General features: G+C 52.0%; 1 protein-coding gene across 4 annotated transcripts in view; it reads right to left on the bottom strand.

The window, feature by feature from the left end:
- Nucleotides 1–231: 231 nt before the first annotated feature.
- TGFBRAP1 (transforming growth factor beta receptor associated protein 1) overlaps nucleotides 232–24,495 on the bottom strand; it is a 48,418-nt gene continuing 24,154 nt past the window's right edge. For 3 of the 4 annotated variants that reach the window (XM_082426352.1, XM_082426351.1, XM_082426350.1), the window contains exons 3-12: nucleotides 23,794–23,988; nucleotides 21,628–21,782; nucleotides 13,772–13,854; nucleotides 12,027–12,368; nucleotides 10,269–10,326; nucleotides 7,669–7,812; nucleotides 5,929–6,072; nucleotides 5,210–5,369; nucleotides 3,617–4,050; nucleotides 232–1,765 (exon numbers count right to left, since the gene is read on the bottom strand). In XM_082426352.1, the coding sequence (XP_082282478.1) occupies nucleotides 1,589–1,765; nucleotides 3,617–4,050; nucleotides 5,210–5,369; nucleotides 5,929–6,072; nucleotides 7,669–7,812; nucleotides 10,269–10,326; nucleotides 12,027–12,368; nucleotides 13,772–13,854; nucleotides 21,628–21,782; nucleotides 23,794–23,988 (1,892 nt within the window). In that variant the 3' untranslated portion in view covers nucleotides 232–1,588. Of the gene's footprint in view, nucleotides 1,766–3,616; nucleotides 4,051–4,073; nucleotides 4,594–5,209; nucleotides 5,370–5,928; nucleotides 6,073–7,668; nucleotides 7,813–10,268; nucleotides 10,327–12,026; nucleotides 12,369–13,771; nucleotides 13,855–21,627; nucleotides 21,783–23,793; nucleotides 23,989–24,495 lie in introns of those variants that run through there. The other variant, XM_082426353.1, reaches the window with a different exon arrangement.

Genomic DNA, 24,495 nt, shown 5'->3' with positions numbered 1-24,495 from the left:
GAAACAGTGCTTTTACAGGTGCAGCTTTCCGTGTCCTAGCCGCCTGTTCTCTGAGGGATAACCCCAAACCCACGAGTCGTGATGGTAACGTCCCCAGGCACACGGCCGTTCCTTCACAGCCATCCGCAGGGTGAAGACTCGTGACTGGGCATGCATTCACACCAGCTTACACGGCACACGGCTGAGCTGCAAGAACTCCTTCATCATTTATTCTTCAGAAATCGAGACACCGTAGGGAAGAGTTTCTGGACCCCCTTGGAATCACAAGAGGAGAGAGAACAGCGACCGTGATAGTACAGAAAGCGTTTTCACAGCAGGGAGGACGAGCTCTCCACCCCGTCTGTTAAGGCCTGGGCTGAAGGAGAGGGGCCGGGTCCCGGGGTCCCCTCGTCACACGCACGAGCCGACGCACGTTTGCCAGGCGTCACGGCATCTTTCTTCTTAGTCCCTGATAGAGTCAATAATCACCGGGAAGAAATTCAGGAGAGGGCAGTGAAGTAACGACAGCGTCAGCTTCTCCGCGATGCTGGGCAGATACGCGGAATGGACGCGGGGTCTGTGATGCGGGAGGTGTCTGTCCCGTGTGTCCAGGAAGCTGCAGGGCAGGCGTGTAAAGTGCTAGAGGTAAGGCAGCCTGCCTGGACTTCCTCTGGGGGCGGCGCTCCCTCGGGAGGGGTGACGCCCCCGTCGCGCAGGGCAGCCGTCGCCCACGGCCCGCCCTGGCCAGCGTGGAGGTGACCACCAGCCGCCCCGGAAAACACGCTTGGCTTGTGCTCACGACCTTTCCCTTTTCGTTTCTCGAGGCATCAATGGGGGGTAACAAAGAAAAACATCCCTAATGAACATGACGGAGATGAATTTCCAAAAGAGAGAAAAATCACAGAGAGGATATAACGCCAAATTAAAAGTTCTAATTGAACATGTTAATCATGGAGTTACAAACCGGCGGGCGATGCGACGTGTGCCCCTGCCCCCGCCGCCGGCTCCAGACCTGCAAGCGGCTCCTCCTGGCACGTCCACAGCTTCTCGGGGTCTTCACTTGCAAGGCAGCCAGAAGCGAATGAATTTACCCCAAAGGGAGGGTCTGGGTACCCAGGCAGATCTTTAGGGGTTGGAAGCCAGATAGGAAGTGGGAAGGAACAAAGATACCTCCCTGAGGTCAGCTGTCCCTCAGGGCAAAGGCAGAGCCCGCAGGGTGGCCGGTGGCCAGGCGGGGAGGATGGAGAGCTCTGCGCCCTGGCCGCTCGCCCGCCAGGACGCGGTCCCCTCCGTGCCACCGGAGCAAACGTTTCCAGTGCAAATACGTGTCTACAGATCGGGGCTCGGGGTGCGGGGTCTGGTTTGTCCGGGTGGCACAGGAAGGCTTATTTCCTTTCAGAGCAGACATCTGTTTTGGGTGGCGATGTCCCTGGACGGGTGAATCTGGCATGTCTCTATTTTGGGGATTATCCATTTCCATCCGATGCAGGGGGTCGGCCGCATCCCATTTCCCACGGACTGAAGCCCCCCCAGCACCAGATGACGGCTGACGCGGCCTCCTGCTCTGTGCACCCGGCCGGCTTGGTAAGGAGCCCTCGGCCCGGCCTCTTCAAGTCCGAGCCCCGGGGCTGGGGGAGCTGGGGTTCGTGTGCCTGCTGGCCGCACAGTGGGTGTGGACGAGACCACCGTTCGGATACCTAACAAACACGGGCTCGCAAAAGGGGTTTTGGCACATCTGGCAAAGCTTTTTGTCTGAGAGCCGAACTGAGCTTCCTTTCAGCTTCATCTGCAAAAAGAAACAAAGGCAGGGACGCCTGTGACATAAGCGACACCGGTTTTCAGAGCTGACGCGCATTACCCCATGGGTTGTTATTGTCACTGTTGAGGACAGCTTTAATATCAGTTTCTCGAAACAGAGTATCAGCGGTGAAAATAAACAAACACATCCTCGGAACTGGACAAGTCAAAAAGCTACGAAACTGCCCTCTTATTTTACAAAAGTAATTGCTGCTTGTCTGGCGGAGGAACTTCTCACCGAGATCTTCTTTCAAACATTCTCTGAGCTCTGATCTATTCAAGCAAGGCCTATTACAGAATCACGGGGCGTTAGAGCTGACAAGACCATGAAAGCTATCTAATCCCCTGCTCCCCTCGTTTGCAAACAAGAAAAGTTAAGGCCCAAAATAAGAGACTGGGTCAAAGCCATGGGGTCGATCCGTGGCACGTTCCTGACCGGCCCCAGGAAACATCATTTCCTTTCTTTAAATGTAAGTAACTAACAAAACTTTATTATTTCTTGTCTGATAAACAGGACTTGAGTTCTGCAAGCTAAAAGCCTTTCTGCACAATTCACGTGAATCAGCCCGGCAAGTCAGCCTAGTGGCAGGACGGAGTGACGGCTTAGTGAATTCACCCTACTCATTAGTTTCTTTAGTCATTCAACAAACATTCAATGCCTTCAAGATGCCAGGTTGGCTCAGGAGTACCGAGATAAGTAAAGGAAGCTCCTGCCCTCAGAGAACCCAAAGCCTCACAGGGGAGGGGACAGCTACGGATGCAGCACGTGAGTCGGCCCACGGGGCGCCCGTCTGCTTAGAGGGATGGGACGGTTTCACAAAGGAAAGACTTAGGCGGGGTTTCGAGTAGGCAGGCGTTCCCCAGGCACAAAAGGAAGAGGTGAGCCGTCTCAGGCAGAGGCAACGGTGGCTTCAAAGGCCGTACGTACGAAGCGGCAAGTCCACTGGGAGGTTCTCAGCACCCTGGGACGGGCAGGGACGGGCCAGAGGAGGGAGGCTGAATCTTCCCGGCCTCGGCTTCTCCACTGGGGAGTCAGTGCAGGCTTCCCAGCGGGAGGAACACGGCGGATTCCCGCCCTGGAAGGACACCCTGCTGGCTGCGGGGCGTCTGGGCCTCACCAGAGAGAAGCCTCCTCCGGATGAGCTTGGGGGTGTTTCGGACCGAATGCCCGTCTCTCTCAGCAAATGTCGAGGCCCTGACCCCCAGTGGGATGGTGTTTGGAGGCGGGGCCCCCAGGACGGCCTCAGGGCCCTTATGGAGGAGGAAGAGACCAGCGCTGGCTCCCGGCCCGCGAGCTCAGTGAGAAGGGGGCCTCACGGGGCCCCGAATCTGTCGGCGCCTGGATCTCGGGCTCCCAGCCCCCAGACGGTGAGAACTGGATGCGTGTCATCTGAGCCCCCGGCCTGTGGGATTTGTTATTATTAGTCACAGCAAGCCCACGAGACAGCGATGGGGACCTGGAACGTGGAGCTCTGAACCGGCCTGCGGTCCACACCCGGGCTCCTCTGTGTCCTGTGTCACCTCCCGGTGCCCCTGCCCTCCTCTGTGACAGGGAGGCAATTCTGCCCGGAAGCGCGGTGCGGATGCAGTGACACCGTGACGTGCAGCGTGGACCAGGGCCCAGAGCGCGGCTCTCGGGACCGTCAGTGTCTAAAAGGGGCGGAAAGCTGCCCCAACCGTACACCTGCCGGCCCGGCTCCCGCCTGGGCTCACACACCTGTGTCTGTGTGAAGAAATCCCGTGTGTTGAAGTTACAGAGAAAAAACGGACAAGGACTATTTTTCCACGGGTAAAACCGACCTCAAATCACACGTCTCACCCGAGAGGGCCGGGCTCTCACCTTGTCGTATTTGTAGATCAAGTTTTCGGACTTGGCCAGGCCCACAGCCACCTGAGTGGTCCTCCGGGCGTGGACGCTGTCCCTCACGGCCCCCGTCAGGAACGGGCAGAGCAGCTGCACCGACCACGTGCCCGGCAGCAGCTGCAGGACCCGGGCCGCGTCGAACTCGGCGGCATGGCGGTTCAGGAGGTCCACGGCGGCCACGGCCAGCTCGGGCGCAGAGGGGCCGGGGCCCAGGTACATGGCCAGCAGCAGGTGGAAGAGCCGCTGGCGGGCGGGCGGGTCGCGGCCCTCGGAGCGCCACAGGCAGTAGTCCTCCGCCGCCGGGAAGTCGGCCAGCTCGTGGACCAGGATGTGCAGGGCCTCCTCGTGCCGCTCCAGCTTCCCGTGCAGGATGGCGCTCTCCATGGGGAGCCCGGCACCCCGGATCCGGTCTGTGAGGCGGGACCGCTGGTTAGAAACGGCAGGGCCCGCGCCAGGCGGTGCCAATCCAACGCCGCAACTGCATGGGCCACGCGCTTAAGAATGGGCAGAGCAAGCCTGGCTACCTGGACGCCCCTGAACTCTGCCACCCAGGCTACCTGGATACCCCTGAACTCTGCCACCCAGGCTACCTGGACGCCCCTGAACTCTGCCACCCAGGCTACCTGGACGCCCTGGCCTGGGTGGGAGAGTTTAGGGGTGCCCACGTAGCCTCCCAGGAGGGCTGCCACGTGCCTTCGGACAAAGTACATGTGTCACACGAGCATCATTCAGGCCTGAGTCGTGTGCTGCTGGCCACGAGCTCAGTGTCATCGAATCAACAACATACATTAAAAAAGGTGCCTTTAAGCAGAAACACACATAAACAAGGTTACATATTGATCGGTTGGTGAAAATGATGTGACCAGAGGTTCTCAGGAGCCTGACCCTGCATCCCTCCAGGTCTGATGGCTCAGTGTCCGTGAACTCAGGGGTGGAGACTCTACAGGACACAACTACCGCGAACAATGAGAACGGGTGTAGTTAATGGTCACAGAGTGGTGTTAAAAGCTGCTAAAGAGGAATGTATTAACCCAGTAAGGACAACCTGGAAATTCCATGGTGCCCGAAACGGCAAGAGACAGGTTCAGTGTGCCAGGTGCTGCTCTGAGGCTCGTACACAACAGGGACACTGAGGTTTCTGCCCTGAAGGAAATGAAACCCAGACCCCCTCCAGGACCCCCGCCTTCCTCCAAGCCTGGGGCAGCCGAGTGGGCTGCTGGGGGCAGTGCCACCCTCAAAGCCGTGATCAGAGCTGGAGCCTCAGAAGGAACTGACCCGAGGGCGTCAAAGCCGAATAAGCAAGTTCAAAGCAGCTTGGCTCAGCAGACATGCAGACCTCCCAACGCCCAGGGCAGCCTTCGCGTCATCAGCTAAGGGGCCCTGTCCGTTCCCAGAGGGTGGAGGACGGACAAGGAGCCTCGCCTGCCCTCCAGGAGGCTGACTTTGTGCCACAGAGGCTCACGAACACCCCCTCCCCCCGAATAGAAACGAAGAGATGCCAAGGCCTCCGTCCCTGCCCCCACCCCCCCAACCCCCGCCAGTGACATTTATCCAGCGAGATCCACTCACCCAGCAGAAAGTGGACTCGGTACAGATCGGATTTCTGGAGCAGGTGTCGCAGCTTCGCCTGCGTCTCGGTCACTTCTGCATCCTTGCCATTGGCGCTGGGCCTCTGCTGCAGCACCTCATCCAGGTAGAGGACGGCTAAGTGCGTGTGGTACTCCTCCTTCTGCAGGACAGGGGGACAGGCAGACAGACAGCATTTGCTAGGGGAGCCCAGAGAACGCCCCCCAACCAACCAGCCAGCAGGTGCCCGAGATTGGACGTGCAAGGTGAGCGGGGGCTACAGGACAACCACAGAACACGCGTACTGGGGCAAAAGCTTTCAGAAACCACGACACAGAGAAGCTGAATCTAAAATCTATGGGAAAATATCTCATTTTGAGAAGTGAGGGCCACGGGATTTAGGTATTCTCCAAAAAAGGGACAGCTTTCCTCATTTCCTTTAAGAATAACAACAAGAAAAAAAAAAACTCTAAAAAAAAAAAGAATAACAAGGAAGGAAAAGAGAAGAAAATATAAGCGGAGGGGACAAGAGATGGAGGGTGAGAAAAAAGCTACTTAGGCCGCTGGTCTCTTTCACAAACATCCGGCTCCCTCCTTGACCTCCCACGCGTACAGACTGAGCGCCGGGCACACGAGACATTACGTTAGACCCGTGGGCCAAGTTCAGGTCCCGGTGATGCCACCGCAGCCCACGCAGCTCAGCCTGCGCTCTGGGGCCTCACCTGCAGTCTCCTGTCCGTGACCAGATGTTCTAGGTACTTAACCAGGGCTTGCGGGTATTTCTTAAGGCAACTGATGATATCATCTGGGTTAAATCTACTCTGCTGTTCGTCCACAGGTCTCTTGGTGAAAACTTGAACTCCGACCTGAAAGAAGAATAGCAATTTATTTATCGTGCTTTGCAAACACCTCATCTTATCTTCATTTTGAGCACCGTACGCTTTGGGTAAAATCATTGTTAAAAACATGATGATTTGCGGGACTTCACTGGTGGTCCACTGGTTAAGACTTCGCCTTCCAATGCTGGGGGTGCAGGTTCGATCCCTGGTCGGGACACTAAGATCCCATATGCCTCGTGGCCAAAAAACCAAAACATAAAACAGAAGCAATATTGTAACAAATTCAATAAAGACTCTGAAAATGGTCCACATTAAAAAAAAACAAACAAAAAAACATGATGATTCGGAAAAACAGTGCAGATGAAGCACTGACAGAGATAGGAAATGCCGCAGAGCAGCAGAGCAGAGCTCCAGCTGAAATTCCTTCTAAAAGGGTCGGAAACTAAGGAACCAAACATTTATTGGTGGTAGGTTTTGACAATCCATGAAGCAACAACTCTGTAACATTTAGATCATCCGAAACAAGGACGGTCACTTGCTGGATCATAAGTGAAAGAAGATACAAGCGGCTGAAGATTCAGTGAACTCGATTCTCCAAACGCCCATACCCACCGCGTGCATTACCCACATGGGACCCAAGCCCACGCACAGCAACGAAGACCCAACACAGCCAAAAATAAATAAATAAATGAATAAATAAATTTATTAAAAAAAATACTAAAAAAAACCCTTTCATTTATTATTGCCAAGTAATATTGCATTTTGTGCATATACATTTTATTCATCTATTCATCAAGTGATGGACACGGTGTTTTCTTTCTTTTGGCTGTTGTGAATAGTACTGCCATAAATATTCATGTACAAGTTTTTATGTGAATAAAGGTTTTCATTTTTCTTGGATGCATACCTAGGAGTGAAATCGCTGGCTCATATGATAACTCTGTTTAACCATCTGTAGAACTGCCAGACTGCCTTTCAAAATGACTGTACTGTTTTACTTTCCCACCAACAATGAATGTGAGTTCTAATTTCTCTGCATCTTTGCCAACATGTACTATTGTTGTCTTTTAAGTTTTAGCCATCCTAATGGGTGTGAAATGGTTTTGATTTACATTTCCCTTAAGGATTAATAAAATGACTGATGAAAACAAAACAAAAAAAAGGGCCCTTCTATGTCCCCAACCCACCCCCCCCAAAGGGGGTTGGGGACATAGAAGCAAGGGCGACGGTTTGCCTGGTATGGCCCAGGCCTGGCTCCACGCCCTGCAGGGCAACAGTCTGGTCCTGCTCCAGCCCACAGAGAACGAGGGACCAGATGCCGTTAGGGGCGGGGGTCAACACACAGGTGTTTAAGAAGATGCTAAGACCTGACCTGCGGTGCTTTCTGCTTTCCTACACAGTGGCCTGCCCCCGACACAGGTGTGCAGAAGCACTGAAATGCAGAAATTCCTCGAGAGCTGGGATTCAGACGGCTCAAGCCATGTATTAAAAGGCGGGGGCGGGGGGGGAAAGCGGAGAGAAGGGTTAAAGTGTAGCTTGTTTTCCCACCTAGAACCAAGTTTTCTGTCCATTTTCACCAGCCTCCCTGCCACCCCTGAACGAATGCGTTTACGAAGCACAAACCTCCGGATTTTTCTGCAAGACCCAGTCAGCATAGTGCCACACGAGGTCCGGGTCGAGGCTGTAGGTGAGGAAATCCACGATGTACTCGTACAGGTCTGAGCGCGTGGAGTCGTGAATATCCCCGTTCACGATGCTCACCCACAGCTGGAGAGGAATAAAAAAGAAGGTAGGGAAGGTTATGTACCTCTTAGCTCAGAATTAGCTCAGAAAGGGCAAGTGTTTGTTTGGCCTTTCAATATTTCAAAGTGGCAGGAGAAACTTTAGAGGCTTAAATCCATTTTAATTTTTTCACACACACGAAAAAAAAAAAAAGGGGGACACGGTCCAGGAAATCAGGAACATAAAGCACCAAGTTCTTTTTCTTTCCTTTTTAATGAGATCACAGTAATACAAAAAGTAAAAATAGTATATGAGGAGACTTGGATGCATTAAAAAATGTCTCTTCCTGAAATAAAATCATCACTGACAATGTTTGGGCACAGAAGAAATTCACCTACATCCATCAGCTGGGCTGTTTCAGCCTTCTCTGTCACAGGAATTTGATTTTGAAGACATTTTGGGACTGTGAGAGTCTGATATGCTTTCAAAACCTCTGGTGACCCTGTGCCCTGGTGTTCCTACTGTCTTTTGCATGGGGGCTCAGGGTAGATTTTAATAATAAAGTCCTTTGCTATTTCATCCAGACACTTCCCTGCCGTGTAAACTGAATCTTTTTTTTTTTTTAATGCTCCACTGTGCATATGTACTATTGTTTTTATTTTTTTTCATTTTTATTTATTTTATTTATTTTTGGCTGCGTTGGGTCTTCGTTGCTACGTGCAGGCTTCCTCTAGTTGCGGCGAGCAGGGGCTTCTTCATTGCGGTGTGCAGGCTTCTCATTGTGATGGATTCTCTTGTTGCGGAGCACAGGCTCTAGGTGTGCGGGCTCAGTAGTTGTGGCCCGTGGGCTCTAAAGCCCAGGCTCAGTAGTTGTGGCACACAGGCTTAAGCTGCTCCGCAGCATGTGGGATCTTCCTGGACCAGGGCTTGAACCTGTGTCCCCTGCATTGGCAGGCGGATTCTTAACCACTGCGCCACCAGGGAAGTCCCTGTAAACTGAATCTTACTTTCAGAGCCTCAGAATGAAGTGGCATCACGAGGTGTGGCAGAGATGGGGGCTGCCTGAGAGCCCCCTGCACCATTGTCTGTGCTGTGGACCTCACCCACGTGTCCACACTGACTTCTGAACCACACCATACCAGCAGGCAGCCCAGGAAACAGGCAGGCAGTGTAAATGCCGTAATTCTGGTAGCAGCGCACCAATGTTTTTTATGTTACTAGTTTCTTCAGCGCTGAATTCCCCAAATCAAACTATTCACACAGCCATTGAAATGTGTCATTAAAAAAATTCTGCCATATATGGAGATTTATTCCATATTATTTCAATTTTGTAAACTCCTGTCTATATAGCTTTGCTAATGTTATTAACACTTATAAGAAACTGTAATTCTCAGAACATGGTGTTTTAAAAACATAAACATTTTAGCTTTGACACCCAAATCTGCTCTTAGCCATGGGGTGTATGTTGATGGGAACCTTTTTTTTTTACCTATTCCACAATCATGTTACCATGGTAATTTCTCAAAGCAACCAGATACGCTTGGTGAGTTTGGTGAGCACTGCTGATGATCTTGGCCGCTCACAGAAGATGCAAGACAAGAGACAAGATGAGAAATTTGGGTGCAAGAGCCCCTGCCAGGGCCCTGAGCACTGGCTCAGTCCCCAGCTCTCCTGCTGACCAGGGGTGCCACCCGGGCAAGTGACTGGCCTTGATCAGCTTTAGTTTTGTCACAGATGACATGACAACCCAGCTCTCTGGCAAGACTTATTGTCATTAACAGTGGAAATTACAACCTGTTACAGCCTTAATTTTTGATAAGGCAGTGGAGTCACAGGCCTTGTGGCTCAGTAAGAAATCCTATTTTTCTTACATTTTAAACAACTCAGTCTTGACAATGTTCTTTAAAGGGATGGAAAGATGAAGAAAAGAAAATTCTGGGGGCTTCCCTGGTGGCGCAGTGGTTAAGAATCCGCCTGCCCATGCAGGGGACACGGGTTTGAGCCCTGGTCTGGGAAGATCCCACATGCCGCGGAGCAACTAAGCCCGTGCGCCACAACTACTGAGCCTGTGCTCTAGAGCCCGCGAGCCACAACTACTGAGCCCGCGAGCCACAACTACTGAAGCCCACGTGCCTACAGCCCATGCTCCACAACAAGAGAAGCCACCACAATGAGAAGCCCGCGCACCGCAACTAGAGAAAGCCTGTGTGCACAGCAATGAAGACCCAATGCAGCCAAAAATAAATTAATTAATTAAATAAAATAAAATAAAAAAAAGAAAATCCTTGGCCAACATTTCTCAAGGATTCGCTTTCTAAAACAGTACTATTTTTGTTTTGTACAAAAGGTTGTAGATCAGGCAAGACTGGTCTCTATCAATTTGTGATTTTTTTCCAAACAGGCTCAGTAGTTGTGGCACACGGGCTTAATTGCTTAGCAACTTATTTGCTAAGTTAAATGGTGGTGATTTTTAAACAGTGCTGAGATGCCTTTGAACTCACCTGAACGGCAGCAGCATCTTGGTGGTTGTAATGATAGAGCAGCCCCAGTGCAAAGTACCTGCAAGAAAACTCGGGGTAAGTGCACTCTCTCCCGACCAACCACTGCGGGCAGTACCCCCATAGCAACGCCCCCGGCCCTGGGCCCCCAGCCCCACATGTGCTATCCAACTCAGTTCAACAACAAATTTCAAGCACCAGAAAGATCCTCCTTTCTGTTTATTTACTTATAGTCTGAAAATGTATTCCCTATCAATTTCCAGAAAGGACCATACTCACATCTAAGATGAGCTGAAAAATAAAACTATAATGATACTATGGAAAATCACACTTGGAATTGCTTTACAACTTGCTTCAAATACTAGTATGATTTGCCATCTCTTCAGTTAATCATTATTAACTTATCACGAGGTATTAAAACTGTTTGGAAGGGATGCTGTCTGAGCCATTCTGGGGTAAGGATTTTGAACAGCAATAAATGCCAACAGTACGCAGGCATTGCAGAGAACAGAAGGTCAGGGAGAGTCGGGTTGGGGGGACCCAGAGTTCCAGGCCCTGACTTTCAATCCAGGCTTCATTACTTAGGGACTGTGTGACCTCGAGCAAGTAGGTTACTTCCTTGGCCCTTGCTTTCTCATTTATAAGCAGACAGGATCAGTGACGACACGGGCATCGCCCGGGCCGTGAGCTGTTGCCACCCTCCCACGCTCACAGGTGTGTCCTCTCCTGGTCCTCTTCCCCAGCAGGTGACCGGGTCAAGCTGCCCCAGGGGGCTGTCGGATTTCTTCCCTCAAAGAGCAACCTCTCAAGATACTGAACTATTCCCTAGAACCCTTCTCTTCTCCCGAAAGCTTTTAGGAAGTTACACTGACTCCGCCAGACCCTGCCATCCCAAGTCACTGCCATGAGCTGTCAGTGCATTTTCTGGGTCCTAAATAAATCACTCCATTCCACAGGGCCTTCGGGAAACTGAGGGAAACGGCTGAACGAGCCACTTCCCGCGTGGAGGTCAGTCACCAGCCCATGACGTCCTGCATCTGAACAGGGTCTGGGATCGTGAGCCTGGGTCTCCGCGGAATTTCACCAGCACCTCTGCCATGTCAACACATACCAAAAGTCACACACAAAGAATCTTACAGGGAGCACTCAATCCCCGCCCCCAGGCCTAGAGGGGTTAGACCACCGCCTGCCCCCAGGGTGAAGAAGCTGCCAGACCTAACCACGTCATCACTGCAGACGGGCCCCCATCGTACCCGGTGGCCAGTCGGCAAGGGGGTGGGTGCCGACCAGCTCACGTCTGTAATGAAGGAGTTTGACCCCGTAACCTTTTATCCACGAGATCCAGAAGCCTCCCTTTCTATCTGTTTATCCAGATGCCCACCTGTCCATTCAGTCTGGCCATCAGTGGTTGAAGTGCGCTATCATTTTACCAACACGCATGTGGCATCTCGCACAGCGAAGTCCCACCCAGATGGAAACTGAACAAGCACACCATTGCCTAACAAGGCCTGTGACTGTACGATCTGTCGTGAAGGAGCTGGCACGAGAGTTGGTGCCCTCTAAGACCCCTGTGGTGGATCTGCAGACCGTGATGAGGCTGATAGATCCCGAGGGTGCCGGGTGGTCCCTTGATGAACGCCTGGAGCTCAGAAGTCACGCTGGTGCCTCAGTGCACGACAGCTTCCCGTGGGTGGGGACGGGGAAGGGCCAGGCAGGGAGCCCTGGGTTCGGGGGGAGCGTCGGGGGGACAGAAACACTCACTTTTTGTGCTTCTCCAGCCAGGCGGCGCTGTCGGTGAGCAGACAGAAGTTCTCGGTGACCAGGAGGTCCAGCAGGCTGTCGTGGTCAGCCTCCGTGTACAGTTTGAGCAGCGCTGTGTCGATGTCCTCCTTGTAGCCGTTGGCCACCTCCGTGCTGCGGACTTCGTTCAGGTAGCTCATGAGGAAGCGCTTGCACTTGGCCACCTTCTCCTGGTCGCCCTGGGTCAGCTGGTTGAGGTCTGCAAACTCGTGCAGAGGAGGGTGGGACCGGGTGAACGAGGAGGACGTGGGCAGCAGGAAGGGGTACAGCGAGATCAGCTCCCGCACGTCGAGCTGGCCGCTTCTGCAATTACAGTGTCAAACTAAATGAAGCAAAAAGAGAGAGAGAGTGCACGTAGGCACACAAGACGACACTGGACGGGCGCGCTGCCTGCACGCCGTCCGCAGCTGCACGGGCTGCAAAGCACCACGAGCCAGGCACCGCCCACCCCCAGACCCCACGACAGAGCAGAGGGCTCGGCGGCCGCAGACGCGGCCCCTCCAGTGCTGCGGTGGGACGTGGGTCCCCGCAAACCCAGGCGGGGGGGGGGTGCGGACAGCAGGAGGCACAGCAGCTCTGATCAAAGGCAGACTTGGAGGAGGCCCCGTGTACACCTCCTCCTTTATGGCTCTGAGTCGGGCACAATCTGTTCTAGTGGACATATGGAAAACTTCTTCTACAGGCGATGCCTTTGTGGGACACTGAAGGGCGATCACAGCGGGTTTAAGTTCATCTTCTGAGCGAGCGTGAAGAGCCACTGCTTCCCAGGGCGCACCTGACCCCCAGCCCAGAGGAAGGGCTGCTGGAGGGGGTAGGGGCTGAGACAGGCCCGGGCTGGGGAGGGAGAGGGGTGGGGTGGGTGCTGGTGAAGGGGGCGGCCCACGCGTGCAGGATTCATGTCACGCGGAAGGGACCTCAGCTTCCCAAGACGGTGGACCAGGAGCACGCCGTTTACAATGTCCTCAGAAGAAGGACAGTTTTTCAAGTCTTCCCAGAAGCACCTGCTCTTTCTCTAAACTCAGAGCTTTTGGTAAAATCTCTGGAGGAAAGGGAAAGTGAGCCATCGTGTTTTCCTAGGAATCCTTCACAGGGCATCGAACACGCTCTTTAGAACTGCCTTCTCGGGCTTCCCTGGTGGCGCAGTGGTTAAGAATCCGCCTGCCAACGCAGGGGACACGGGTTCGAGCCCTGGTCCGGGAAGATCCCACATGCTGCGGAGCAACTAAGCCCGTGCGCCACAACTACTGAGCCTGCGCTCTAGAGCCCGTGAGCCACAACTACTGAAGCCTGTGTGCCTAGAGCCCGTGCTCTGCAACAAGAGAAGCCACCGCCATGAGAAGCCCGCTCGCCGCAACTAGAGAAAGCCCGCTCGCAGCAACAAAGACCCAACACAGCCAAAATCAATAAATCAATAAATAAAATAATAAATTAAAAATAAAAATTCCACATTCCTTATAAAAAAAAAAAAAGAATTGCCTTTTCCTCTTAGAGGACCACTCTGTATGCCCCTTATCTGCCCCACCTTCAAGACACAGGACAGTGACCCTCGGGCTAGGGGGGCAGGGGGCGCGAGGGGTGTACGCACGACGGCCTCGCTACTTCTCCCCGGAGCACAGCACCCACGGCGGCCTTTCCCATCACAGCCACAGCGGAGGTCTGACCGCGGAGGGACGCTTGCAAGGCCGGCTACCGACACCTCAGATTACCTGAAGAGTTCTTTAGCCTCCAGGAACTGAAGCTGCGCAAACTGTATGAAGCCCGCCTGCTGCAGAATCCGCCGGTACATGACCTGCAGGGAAAGACACGTTTCATCGCTCTGACCTGCCCTGGAACCACGACAGGAGGAGGAACCAGGCTAACTGTTAACTGTTACATGGAAACCTGAAGTTACAAGGTAAGGAGAAAACGAGGCTTATACGAAATGATTTTCAACGTAGACACGTCTACATGTCAATCAGCCCCTCATTCCTGAGACCAAGTGGTTCTCTGTCTAAGCATCGTTCTTTCTTCTCCGTGGATTTCCCATCCATCTCGACCCGTGTTCCTCCTCCCACGCTCCCTGGCTTTCTCGATTGCTTCCACCTCCGGTGCTCTGACGGATGTGAACATCGCCGGCGTCCCTGGGAGCCCGGAAGCTGCCCATCCTTCTTCACTCTCGTGGAACTGACTCTTCACACCAGCACTTCTGAGCACGCCCCCAGAGCACAAGGCCCATCCCATTTAACGATAAACAGATAAATACGCAGGTTTTCCTGCCGAAGCTTGGGAGACTGCGTTCTGTCCCCTCCCCGCACCGGTGATACACAGCCCCATCCACACCGCAGCCTGAGGATTCCTGCAATAAAAGTGCCGTTGATCTGTGTCTAATCCAGTCCTACCCAAATTTCCCGGACCACAGAGCCCTTTGTTCTGGTAACTTCCAGAAATAGCAACGCACTTAAGGAAGATGCCCTGGGGTGTCTGTAATTCCACCCCGTCCCTGTCGCTATCCAGCCGGTCAGCTTCAAGCTTTGTCCACCTTTGTCTGAAAGGCCTTGTGGACCCACCTCTGCTCTGTCCTCACTGGCTCCATCACCTCAGCCCGGGCCCTCACCACCTCACAACTAAAGACTCTAACTGTGCTTAAGACCCCAGGACTTCAATTCCTCCCCTTTCCAATCCATCCCACCGTTTGATACGCCATAAATTCCTTGAAGGCATGTACATTATTCATCTCAGCATCCCCACACCCTGGCAGAGTTCCTGCCGTTTAAGTAATCACTATTGACCTGATCAGTTTTTATGAAACTCCACTTTGTCACTCGCTGAGCCCATTTTACAGATAGGAACATCCTGTTCAGAGATGCTAAGTTTTTAGACCAGAGTTACTAACGTGTAAGTGGTTGAGCCAGGGTTGAAACCCGGACCTTTCTGCTTCTAGAGCCCAGTTCTTCCCGCTCACTGGCTCGCCCAGCTACACAGCAGGTGGCTAACACTGTTACCCCTGCAGAAACGAGGGAGGTGGAGACACCTAAAGGCTGTTCCTTCCGATCAGCTTTCAGAGGGGCTTGTTCTCCAAAGCACAGCGGAATCTCCTCCCGCCCTGCAGAGCAATTCCTGCAGAGACGGCAGGAAAGGCAGCTGCTTTTTCATGACTCTCTTCCCCGACACCAGCTACGTCTGACGGGGAAAACTGGCCTCTGTATGCCGCCAGCAATAAGCAGACAGGAGCGAGGCCAGGTTCTGCTGTGAGGGAATACCAGTTCCGTCTCTGAAAGGAGAAGCAACAAAGGCCAACCACTTAGCAAGAAGGATAGAAAGGACCCGTCAGCTGCGGCAGAAGAATTCTCATTCACACCCAGGCTTGCTGATGAGAAATCCGCTGAATGACAATTTTTTCCTCGTGGCTGCAGGATTCAAATGTCACCCACTCTTCCCCTTCCTAAAGGGAAATAAAAACTACTTTTGCTAACACTCCTGACTTCCAAGAGTGTGGGGGTCGCTCTCTATAGTCTAGTCCGGGGATTCTACGTAGACTTGGAAGAAGCCCAGAGAGATTCCTTCATCCTGGATGCTGAAGCCGTGCCGCTGTGGCGAGAACACCACTGAATCAGAACCTGTACCCAGCGCCGCCAACTCCTGGGTCTCTGAAAGGGACGGCCTCCTTCCCAGAGCGTCCCCTGTGGCTGACACCTCCTCCTGGTCCTGCTCAGGGGATGCTGAACTACAAGACCTGGGGCCAGGGAGGCCGGCAGGAGGAGGAGGAGAGGGGTGAGCACGTGGGGTGTGTGGGGAAGAGAATCAGAAAGTCTGTCGAGACCCCCAACATCAGAGCTAACTCACGATGGGATCAGCTGTCCTTTTCACTTACGAGTTTGTCGTCAGTGTAAGGGGGCTGCCAAAACTCTCAGGTGAAGAGGGAAAACGAACAAAACAGACCTCTACGTAGCGCCACTCCACACCTGCTCCGTGCAAGGCTGTGGGCCTGATGCCAGCAAGGTGTAAAGGGCGCCTGCATTCTGGAAGCGAGGTGAGGCTGAAGTCACACCTACGTTCCTAGTGTTTTATTTCTGGATTGACATTTCTACTGTCTGTGATTCGGGAAACTGGAAATTTGGTGAAACAGAAGATTCTATTCTAGAGATTTCTGAACCTGCTTTCAAGGTTGTACTAAGTTAAATATCACACAAGAGCTTCTGGAGAGAACAGTGTTTCTGGCACCAGATTCAAAGTGTACCTCATCTTCTGGCCCCTCCTTAATATGCACTGCCGAGGTGAAATACAAACTTGTCAACTCCCGCAAATTATTCCCCTTTGAAAAGGAAGGACAGGCTGCTACGACATGATGACCCTGGAGGACATCACGCTGAGTGACATAAGCCAGACACAGAAAGACAAATAGTGTACAATTCCACTCATGTGAGGTCCCCAGAAGAGTCCGACCCACAGAGAGCAGGAGGGTGGGTGCCAGGGGTAGGGTGAAGGGGAGCGGGGAGTCACTGTTTAATGGGGACAGGGTTTCAGTTTTGCAAGATGAGAAGGTTTTGGAGACGGATGGTGGGGATGGCTGCACAGCAATATGAATGTACTTAATGCTGCTCAACTGTAGACTGAAACATGGTTAAGATGGTAAATTTTATGTTAAGTGTATTTTATCACGAGTTTAAAAAACAAAACAAAACAATTGAGATAGAAAATCACAAGCTCACTGACACCATTTATAACAACAAGGCCTGCCCACAAACCCACAGTACGAGCCACTGGGACAAGCCACCACTAGCTACAGGACCTGGGTGGGGTCAGAAACTGTGGGAGGGACTGGGAAGAAGAGAAAGAGGCCATGGGTCCCCAGGTCCCCCCCCCAGGAGACACTGGGCAGCTTGGGGGCCCCTCGAGACACAGTGGGGAGTGAAAAGGACTGCCCAGACCCCATCTGCTGGGAAGGGCCAGCACTGAGATACTTTGACTCTAAAGACAAAGAAAAGATCCTTGGATTCAAGCAAAAGACTAAGTCGCCACACGGGACAGAAATTCAGGTTGTCAACAGATTTTCGACTGCAGATGCTTTATGCCAAAAGAAAATGATGGGGGGCTTCCCTGGTGGCGCAGTGGTTAAGAATACGCCTGCCAACGCAGGGGACACGGGTTCGAGTTCTGGTCTGGGAAGATCCCACATGCCGCAGAGCAACTAAGCCCGTGCGCCACAACTACTGAGCCTGCGCTCTAGAGCCCGCAAGTCACAAGTACTGAGCCCACATGCCACAACTACTGAAGCCCGCGTGCCTAGAGCCCGTGCTCCGCAACAAAAGAAGCCACTGCAATGAGAAGCCTGTGCACCGCAACGAAGAGTAGCCCCTGCTCGCCGCAACTAGAGAAAGCCCGCACGCAGCAACAAAGACCCAGGGCAGCCAAAATAAATAAATAAAATAAATAAATTTATTAAAGAAAAAAGAAAGATAATGGTGGAACTTATTTAAGTTTCTTATTGAAAGATGACAGGAGTCCAAGATTTTCTATCCAGCCCAACTGCCCTTCAAGGCTGTACAAAGGCTTCAGAGGAGCCGTAATCAACAAGCAAACACACGGGGAGCATGTCCCCAGGTGCCCGTCCTGACTGAAGCCTGGGCTGCTTCAGAAACCAGCGACTGCAGAGCTGTCAACAGGAGAGGTGCCGGTGAGCATTCAATGCGCGTGCGCCTGGAGAAGCAGGACTGATAGGTACAAGGGGGACGGCTCAGTGTGGGCGTCCATGCGCTCTGAGTCGGGGAGACAGCAGAACCCCCAAGGTTAGGGGAGGATGGGGAGATCGCACGGAAAGCACGCTATGCTTGCCGGCTGCCTGCCAGGTGTTAACTGGGATAGAGGGGTGTTACATCAGCACAGATGCTGGGGGAAAGATGGGGAAGAGGCTACTAGCCAATTCCAAATACGGCTCGAAGTGGGGAAACAATAGGAGCTCCACCTCCACCCCCTGCAAAAAAAAACCCCAGAAAACCAAAGGGCTTTTACAAAGCTAATACTGTTAGGGTAACCATGAGAACAAAACACCGACCCTCACACCAAAGGAAGACAGACAGACAGATGGCGAGGAGGAAAAGAGTCAGGGAGGGCAAAGACATTGGATGAAGGGGGAGAGAATATAGACTTCTTTGAATATACTGTGTCTTGTTGATTTGACTTCTGAATTATGTACCTATTTAACATATTTATAAAATGAAATTAGATTTTAAAAAGCAATCCCTATAAAACAAATTCAAATGGAAACAAAAGTCATATGTTGGTGGCAGAACCACTCAGAGAAGAGTTGGCCCACGTGACTCTGAAACAGAGAAATCTCACCATACAGCCCTAGCGGGTTTTCCCCCAAGGATAAAAAGGACGTAAGACACAAACATTCACAGGATGACTGGGGAAATGTGGGCAGATGGGACACCCCAATCTAGGAAGGAATTAGTGTTGATTTTGGAGACTTATGTGATGGTTACATTTCAAAGGGGGCTTTCTTGTCTTTGGAACATACATAGTGAAATATTTTTAGATGAAATAGAAAAAACAAAACAAGACAGGTATCAGAGTTCAAACTTAAACATGATACCATCCACACTACATGATACAAATCAAGCAAACCTTTTGTTTGACCCAAACCTGTGTCTGTAAATGTGTCCTTACTGCCTCTTTCTGTATGGCATCCCAAACCTTAATATGGTTTAAGCTCGGCTTCCTTAAAGATCTAAGCTCTCTTGCCCGTTGGATCTATGGAAGGAATATTCCTTTAATCCAAGTTCCACAGTTAAACTTCTTGATAAATCCCTCCCTGGTTCAGAACTCAGTGAAGCAAAACTGATGCTCACTTTAATGGAGAGAAAGGTGACCTGTGAAAAGCCAGTCCCCTGAACTTCTGGTCCCTTTCTCTCTCCCTTTCTGGTTTTTCTGAGCCCAGGGTCTAGCATTTGGTCGCAAGCCTCCTGAAGTTAAAATAAGTAATGTACTCAATCATTGTAAGAGTCGCATGCAACCCTTGAAAATGCATACACATGCATGAAAAATGACCTCTGAACGTTTTTGTCAATATTGTCTTCTTTTCTTCTCATGCTTCTATTTTAAACAAAAACCTGCTGCTCCCGGATTCAGAGCCCAGCTGTCTGAAGACCAGTTCAAAGCTCCGAATCGCCCACCCAGCGTTCCTCGTGGTCCAGCCCCAGGCACGAGCAGAGTGCGAGGGAAAAAAGAGGGAGGCGTCTGCCCAGGACGCCGGGGAGGGATGAGCAGAAGCTGAGAAGAAAAGGGCCCTGGGTTACAGGTTAACACGTGTAATTGTGGGAGCACAGAGCAAGGAGTCAGGGATGGGGGGGGATTCAGAGAGAAGGGCGTATTTGAGCAAGGTATCGAAACCTGTACTTGGCGGAGTTTAGACGTTCACCCCACTGATAGAAAACAGCACAGATAACAAGTAAAAAAACAGGGAGGGCGGGGAGGTGGGTGAAAGCACGGGGCGCTGATGAGGCAGCAAGGGTGGCCCGGCTTTACCCAGGGATGCCCAGAGGCCAGCCATCTCTGCAGTGGGTCTTTGGATGGTGGCACTGGCCATTCTTGACTTGTTTTCAGGATTAGAAGTGTTTTAGGATGGCTCCCAGAGTTGCCTGCACAGCGCAGGGCTCAGGCGGTGGGCAGCTCAGGCCGGGGTCACGGGGGGAAGGAGGCAGCGGGGGGCTGGGGAAGCGGGCAGGGCCTGGCCGCGAAGGCCACCTGCTGCAGACTTGACTGTGGGCAGGGAGGCACCTGCGGAAGGATCTCCAGCTAAGGGCTTGGTGGACACGTCAGAAAGCACTTTCCGCGGGGCCGTGGAGGACGGACTGCAGACACACAGGAAAGGGGGCTGTGAAAATAATTCAGGCACAACGGGAGAAGGGTCCCCGGCAGCCACGCGGGCATGAGAACGAGAGCCAAGTTCAAGGCCACTGGGGTTGCACGTCTGGGGCGCATACAACAGGGGGAAGGCGGGGAGCGTGCTGGGTGGACAAACCCCAACTAGGAAGTCAGACAGCAGAGCGAGACAAGCACTAACGCCATCCACTACCCACTGCGCAGCTGCTCTCAGGAAAACGGGGGGAGAAAAGCAAAAATCCAAGAACACGGGCAGCCTCTCTAAGAAAATGGGACACACTTGAGGTGTGCCCATGGGTGTGTGCAAGGAGGGGGCACCCGACACGTGCCCGTCCAGACGCCCATGAGCTCCCGGGGCCCGCTCTCGGGACGGAGAGGAGCTGAGAGCAGCAGAGCAGAGGCCAAGGCCGCCTCAGCACCCGCCCCCCCCATGTGGATGCACAAGGAAAACGCGGCAGAAACAGGCGCTCTCAGCCCAGAAACATGCCCTGAACTGACAGGTTTCTCCTTTGTGCTTTTGCTGCCCCCTGCTGAATGCTCACAGATCATCTCACTAAAAAATGAGGAAGCCGGTGGGCGAGGGAAGGACTGGGAGTGGGGGCTTCGCAGATGCAAACTATTCTCTGTAGGACGGATGAACAACGAGGTCCTACCACAGAGCACAGGGAAGTACAGTCAACAGCCTGGGATAAACCATAATGGAGAAGAATGTGAGAAAGAATATATATGTATAACTGAGTCACTCTGCTGTACGGCAGAGATTAACACAACGTTGTACGTCAACTATACTTTAATAAAATTTTTTTTTAAAATGAGGAGTAAAGATGGAAAGTTTATCAATATTTATCCGGTGACCATAAATGACACGTCCTGACTTCTTCCACCTTCGGAATCTACCCTCTGCAGCATAAAGCCACGGAGGCCAGAAAGCACAGCTACATCCCACAAACCACAGCGTCCTGAAAACCTGGCCAACAGAAACAAGAAGGGGATCGCTATGAACTCACTAGAACTTTTAATGATGGACTGAGGTGTTCACATGAAGCGTGCACACACCAATATTACGCTTTATTATTCTCAAATACATAGAGTAACCCGGACCCACCTTGCGACTGATCAGGGAGCAATTTTTAGGAAACCTGATTTCATCAGACATGAGAATAATTTGTGTTTGTTTCATCAATTGTATTGATCATACCAAAGATATTAAAGTTAGCGTTTCTTAAATGCACTAAAAGTCTTCTCCTAAGGAAATGAATTAGATGGATTCCGAGAACATTAAATGTACGGTTCACAAAGCTTTTTCTGTAGATAACATAAACCTAAACTCTACAAACTCAACCCCATCCCAACAAATATAAATTCTGAACTGGGAGACAAATTAACCTGAGCTTCCTCTTTTCGTCTGTAACAACTGTGCCCTGAGTCTCCTCTGGAAGAAGGACGCTGATTAGAAATACAACTTGGTGTATCAGGCGCGGGAATTATGTCAGAGGCTCAGATCCCGACTTGGCCTCTGCCGGCAGCGTGACTTCATCCAGCTGTTGGTCAGGCTGCTCTGCAACCTGCTTCCTTATCTGTGCAACGTGGAGACGCAGAGAAACTTGAATGACAGACAGGGAGCGGTCTGCGGGGGCCTGGCGCACTTAGATCCTAACGTTTTCTAAGCCGGCAGCCTGGGGGCCCGCTGATTACAAACCTGAAATTTTTCCTTTGGAATGTTCCTCCGGGCGCCTTTCGCTAGAATCAGAGCCTCCTCCACTCTCCGGCTTGCTAGAAGATCCTGTATTTGTTTTTCCAGAGGTAACGGAACCAAGACGTAAACTCCTTTACTCGTGGCGACGATCACTCTTCCTGGGAAGAAGTGGAACACGGTTGGAAAGGGGAAGAACACAGCGCTGGCAAGAAAACACACTGCCTCGCCCAAAGCGGGGCACGGGCAGATGTCTGACCCACGTCATCACGGTGCCCCAACCCCGAGTTCCCACAGCAACCAGAAACGAACGCTTCTCTTTCCTTCTTCCCACCATCAGAAAAGCGTGAACTCTTAACACTACATTTCCGAAGTATGGGATGTTAAAATGTTTGGCCTTTTTTTATTCTGAAGTGCTGATAAATTTAAAACCAGTTGAACAAATGCATAATGAGGCTATAGAGCTCAGTCCTGGAAAATAAGCAGTAAGAATTATGCTATCCCTCGTATAAAACTTTTGAAAACTTCTTTTCTCTCCAGGGTAGTCAGTTTACAGGAAACTAAGATTACAACGCAACATTCTGAACCATAAGATAACATTTCACACTCGCCCGTCATCCAGAATCACCCGATCTCGGCGTTACCTTCTCCCTTCCCCCACTGCCCCGTGGCACCGTGATGCCTGGCACGGTCCACTGGGGAGTCGGACCTGCCACCCAAGACAGGTCCTCCTGCCAAGCTTTGAGAGCGATTTCTGCTCTCTCTGGAGACACGCCTTAAGCTAAACTATCACCTGTTCCCAGGAAGCAGTGGAGCGACCTTGTCTGTCTGTCTGAAGGTCGTTCAGGGTCAGCCGAGCCTTTTCTTCTCCCTCTGCTCCTCCCTCCTTGGGAATCACCGTGTCCATCCCAGTCCCACCGCCTGGTCTCTCCCCGCCTGGATCTCCCCTTCCTGGCCTCCATGCCCGGCTCTCTGTCTGCGTCATCTGTCCTGCATGTCACCCTACGTCACCGTCCTCACACTCAGATGAGGTTCTGCCCTGCTCTGCACTGGTGTCCCTCCTTCTGGGAAGTCTCCCCATGTTCCCGCCGGGGGTGGGTTATGTCGCCAGCCTCTGCGTGCCCGCAACCGATCCCCTGTGCCCACCTCCGCCCCTCAGTGCGCACAGCACGTAACACTGGCATGAATAAGCTCTCCCAGCACGCGTGTCAGGGCCCCAGTCAAGCACTAACACACTTCACGTGGGACCTCGAGACTCAGCAGGTCTGCGTCCCCAGCATCTAACACAGGAAGGGCAATGTCTGGGGAGCCCCAATCCTGACACGGCAAGGGCAATGCACAGATCTAGATTAGCTCCTGGTTTGAAGAGAGTATCATCAAGGGCATTCTTAGGAAGCCGGGGAAATCTGACCACAGGCAGGGGCTGAGAGCACATTTCTGGGGTGTGAAAAGGGCTTTGTGGTCAGGCGGGAAAACGCCTGCTGAAGGATTCCGGATTAAGTGCCATGGTCTCCTCCACTTACTTCCAAACTGCTCAGCAGAATGTGAACCAGTACGAAATCTAGGTGAATGGGGGGCAGGGATTCACTTTGTTTTTCTTTGAACTTTTCAGTACGTTGGAAGATACTCATAAAAAAATTTAGGAAAAGTAAAATAAATCCCTCCCTCCCTGGCTGCCCTGGTCCGCTGCGGCCTCACCCAGGCCAGCCCTCCTCATACAACAGGCACCACAGTCCCGGTGAATCACTTGCGTGGCCCGGAGCCCAGAGTTCCCTCTTGTGCAGATTTGCGTGTGCCTTTCTCTCTGCCTGAAGGTTCTTTCACACCACATCTACTTGGCAGATTCCTACTCATCCTTAAAGGTTTGGCTCAAATACTACCTCCTACAGGAAGCCCTCCCTGATACTTCTAGGAAATACTTCCTCCTCTGCTCTCCCAATTGGCCTTATTTTGTTGCTGTCAAGCTCTCAAACTGCTGTGGCTATTTGTTTCACTATCTCCCTTTAACCTCGGTGCCCCTGAAGCACAGAGACTGTATTACCATTGCCTGTGGGTCTTCCATGCTCAGCAAGAGGCCAAGTTCCCAATGGACCCTTAATAGCATTTAGTGAAGACATACAAGCATAAAAGATTGACAGCTAAATGTTGTTAAGATTCCGTGGAAACCAGTACCTTCAAAATCCTGGAGGATGTGACCTTCCTTAAAGGGCAGGGTCTGCTTTTGCTGCTGGTCCAGCATGCTGTGAACGGTGATGAACTCGCTGTCGAGGGCAATGACGTACGGGAAGCAGACGGCCGCTCCGACCACGTTCTCCGACCAGCGCACGGGTGCGCGCTGAGATATCCCGGCCACCGTGGCAAACATGCCTGGGAAAACAGGAAGGGTAGGGGGGCTTCAAAGAGCTGGGCTTTGCTTGTTTGTTTTCTGTAGATGTGTCTGAACGCAGAATACCTGCCCCTTCATTACATTTCGAGCTGGGAAAGATAATATAACAGCGGCGTGTGCAAAGGACCCTCCGTGACTATTCTCGTGAAGAGAACCGCTTTCCCCAGGATGTCTACATCAGCATTTCCTTCCAATTGAACATGACGTTAAAAACGTGCACATGTACCCACAGGAAGGTATGTGCAGCTCATGTCCTCAGATGTGGGGAAAAGTGACTTTCACACAATTTAAGAAGCTTCACAAGCTTGCTTCCATATCCGCTCCTCCAACGGGTTTGCATTTCTAAGTGCCAGCTCTTCCCTATACATTCACTCAACACTGAACGCATTCATTCAGATACTTATTGAGCACCGACTGTGTGCCGGGCACTCTACAAGGCTTCCTATCCAGAACTGTCTCTGTTCAGAGTTCAAGTCTAATTCTGGATA

Source organism: Balaenoptera physalus (assembly GCF_965194825.1).
Source record: "Balaenoptera physalus genome assembly, chromosome: 15".
Lineage (NCBI taxonomy): Eukaryota > Metazoa > Chordata > Mammalia > Artiodactyla > Balaenopteridae > Balaenoptera > Balaenoptera physalus.
Note: the sequence above shows the minus strand (reverse complement) of the source record. Positions and strands in the feature narration are given on the sequence as shown.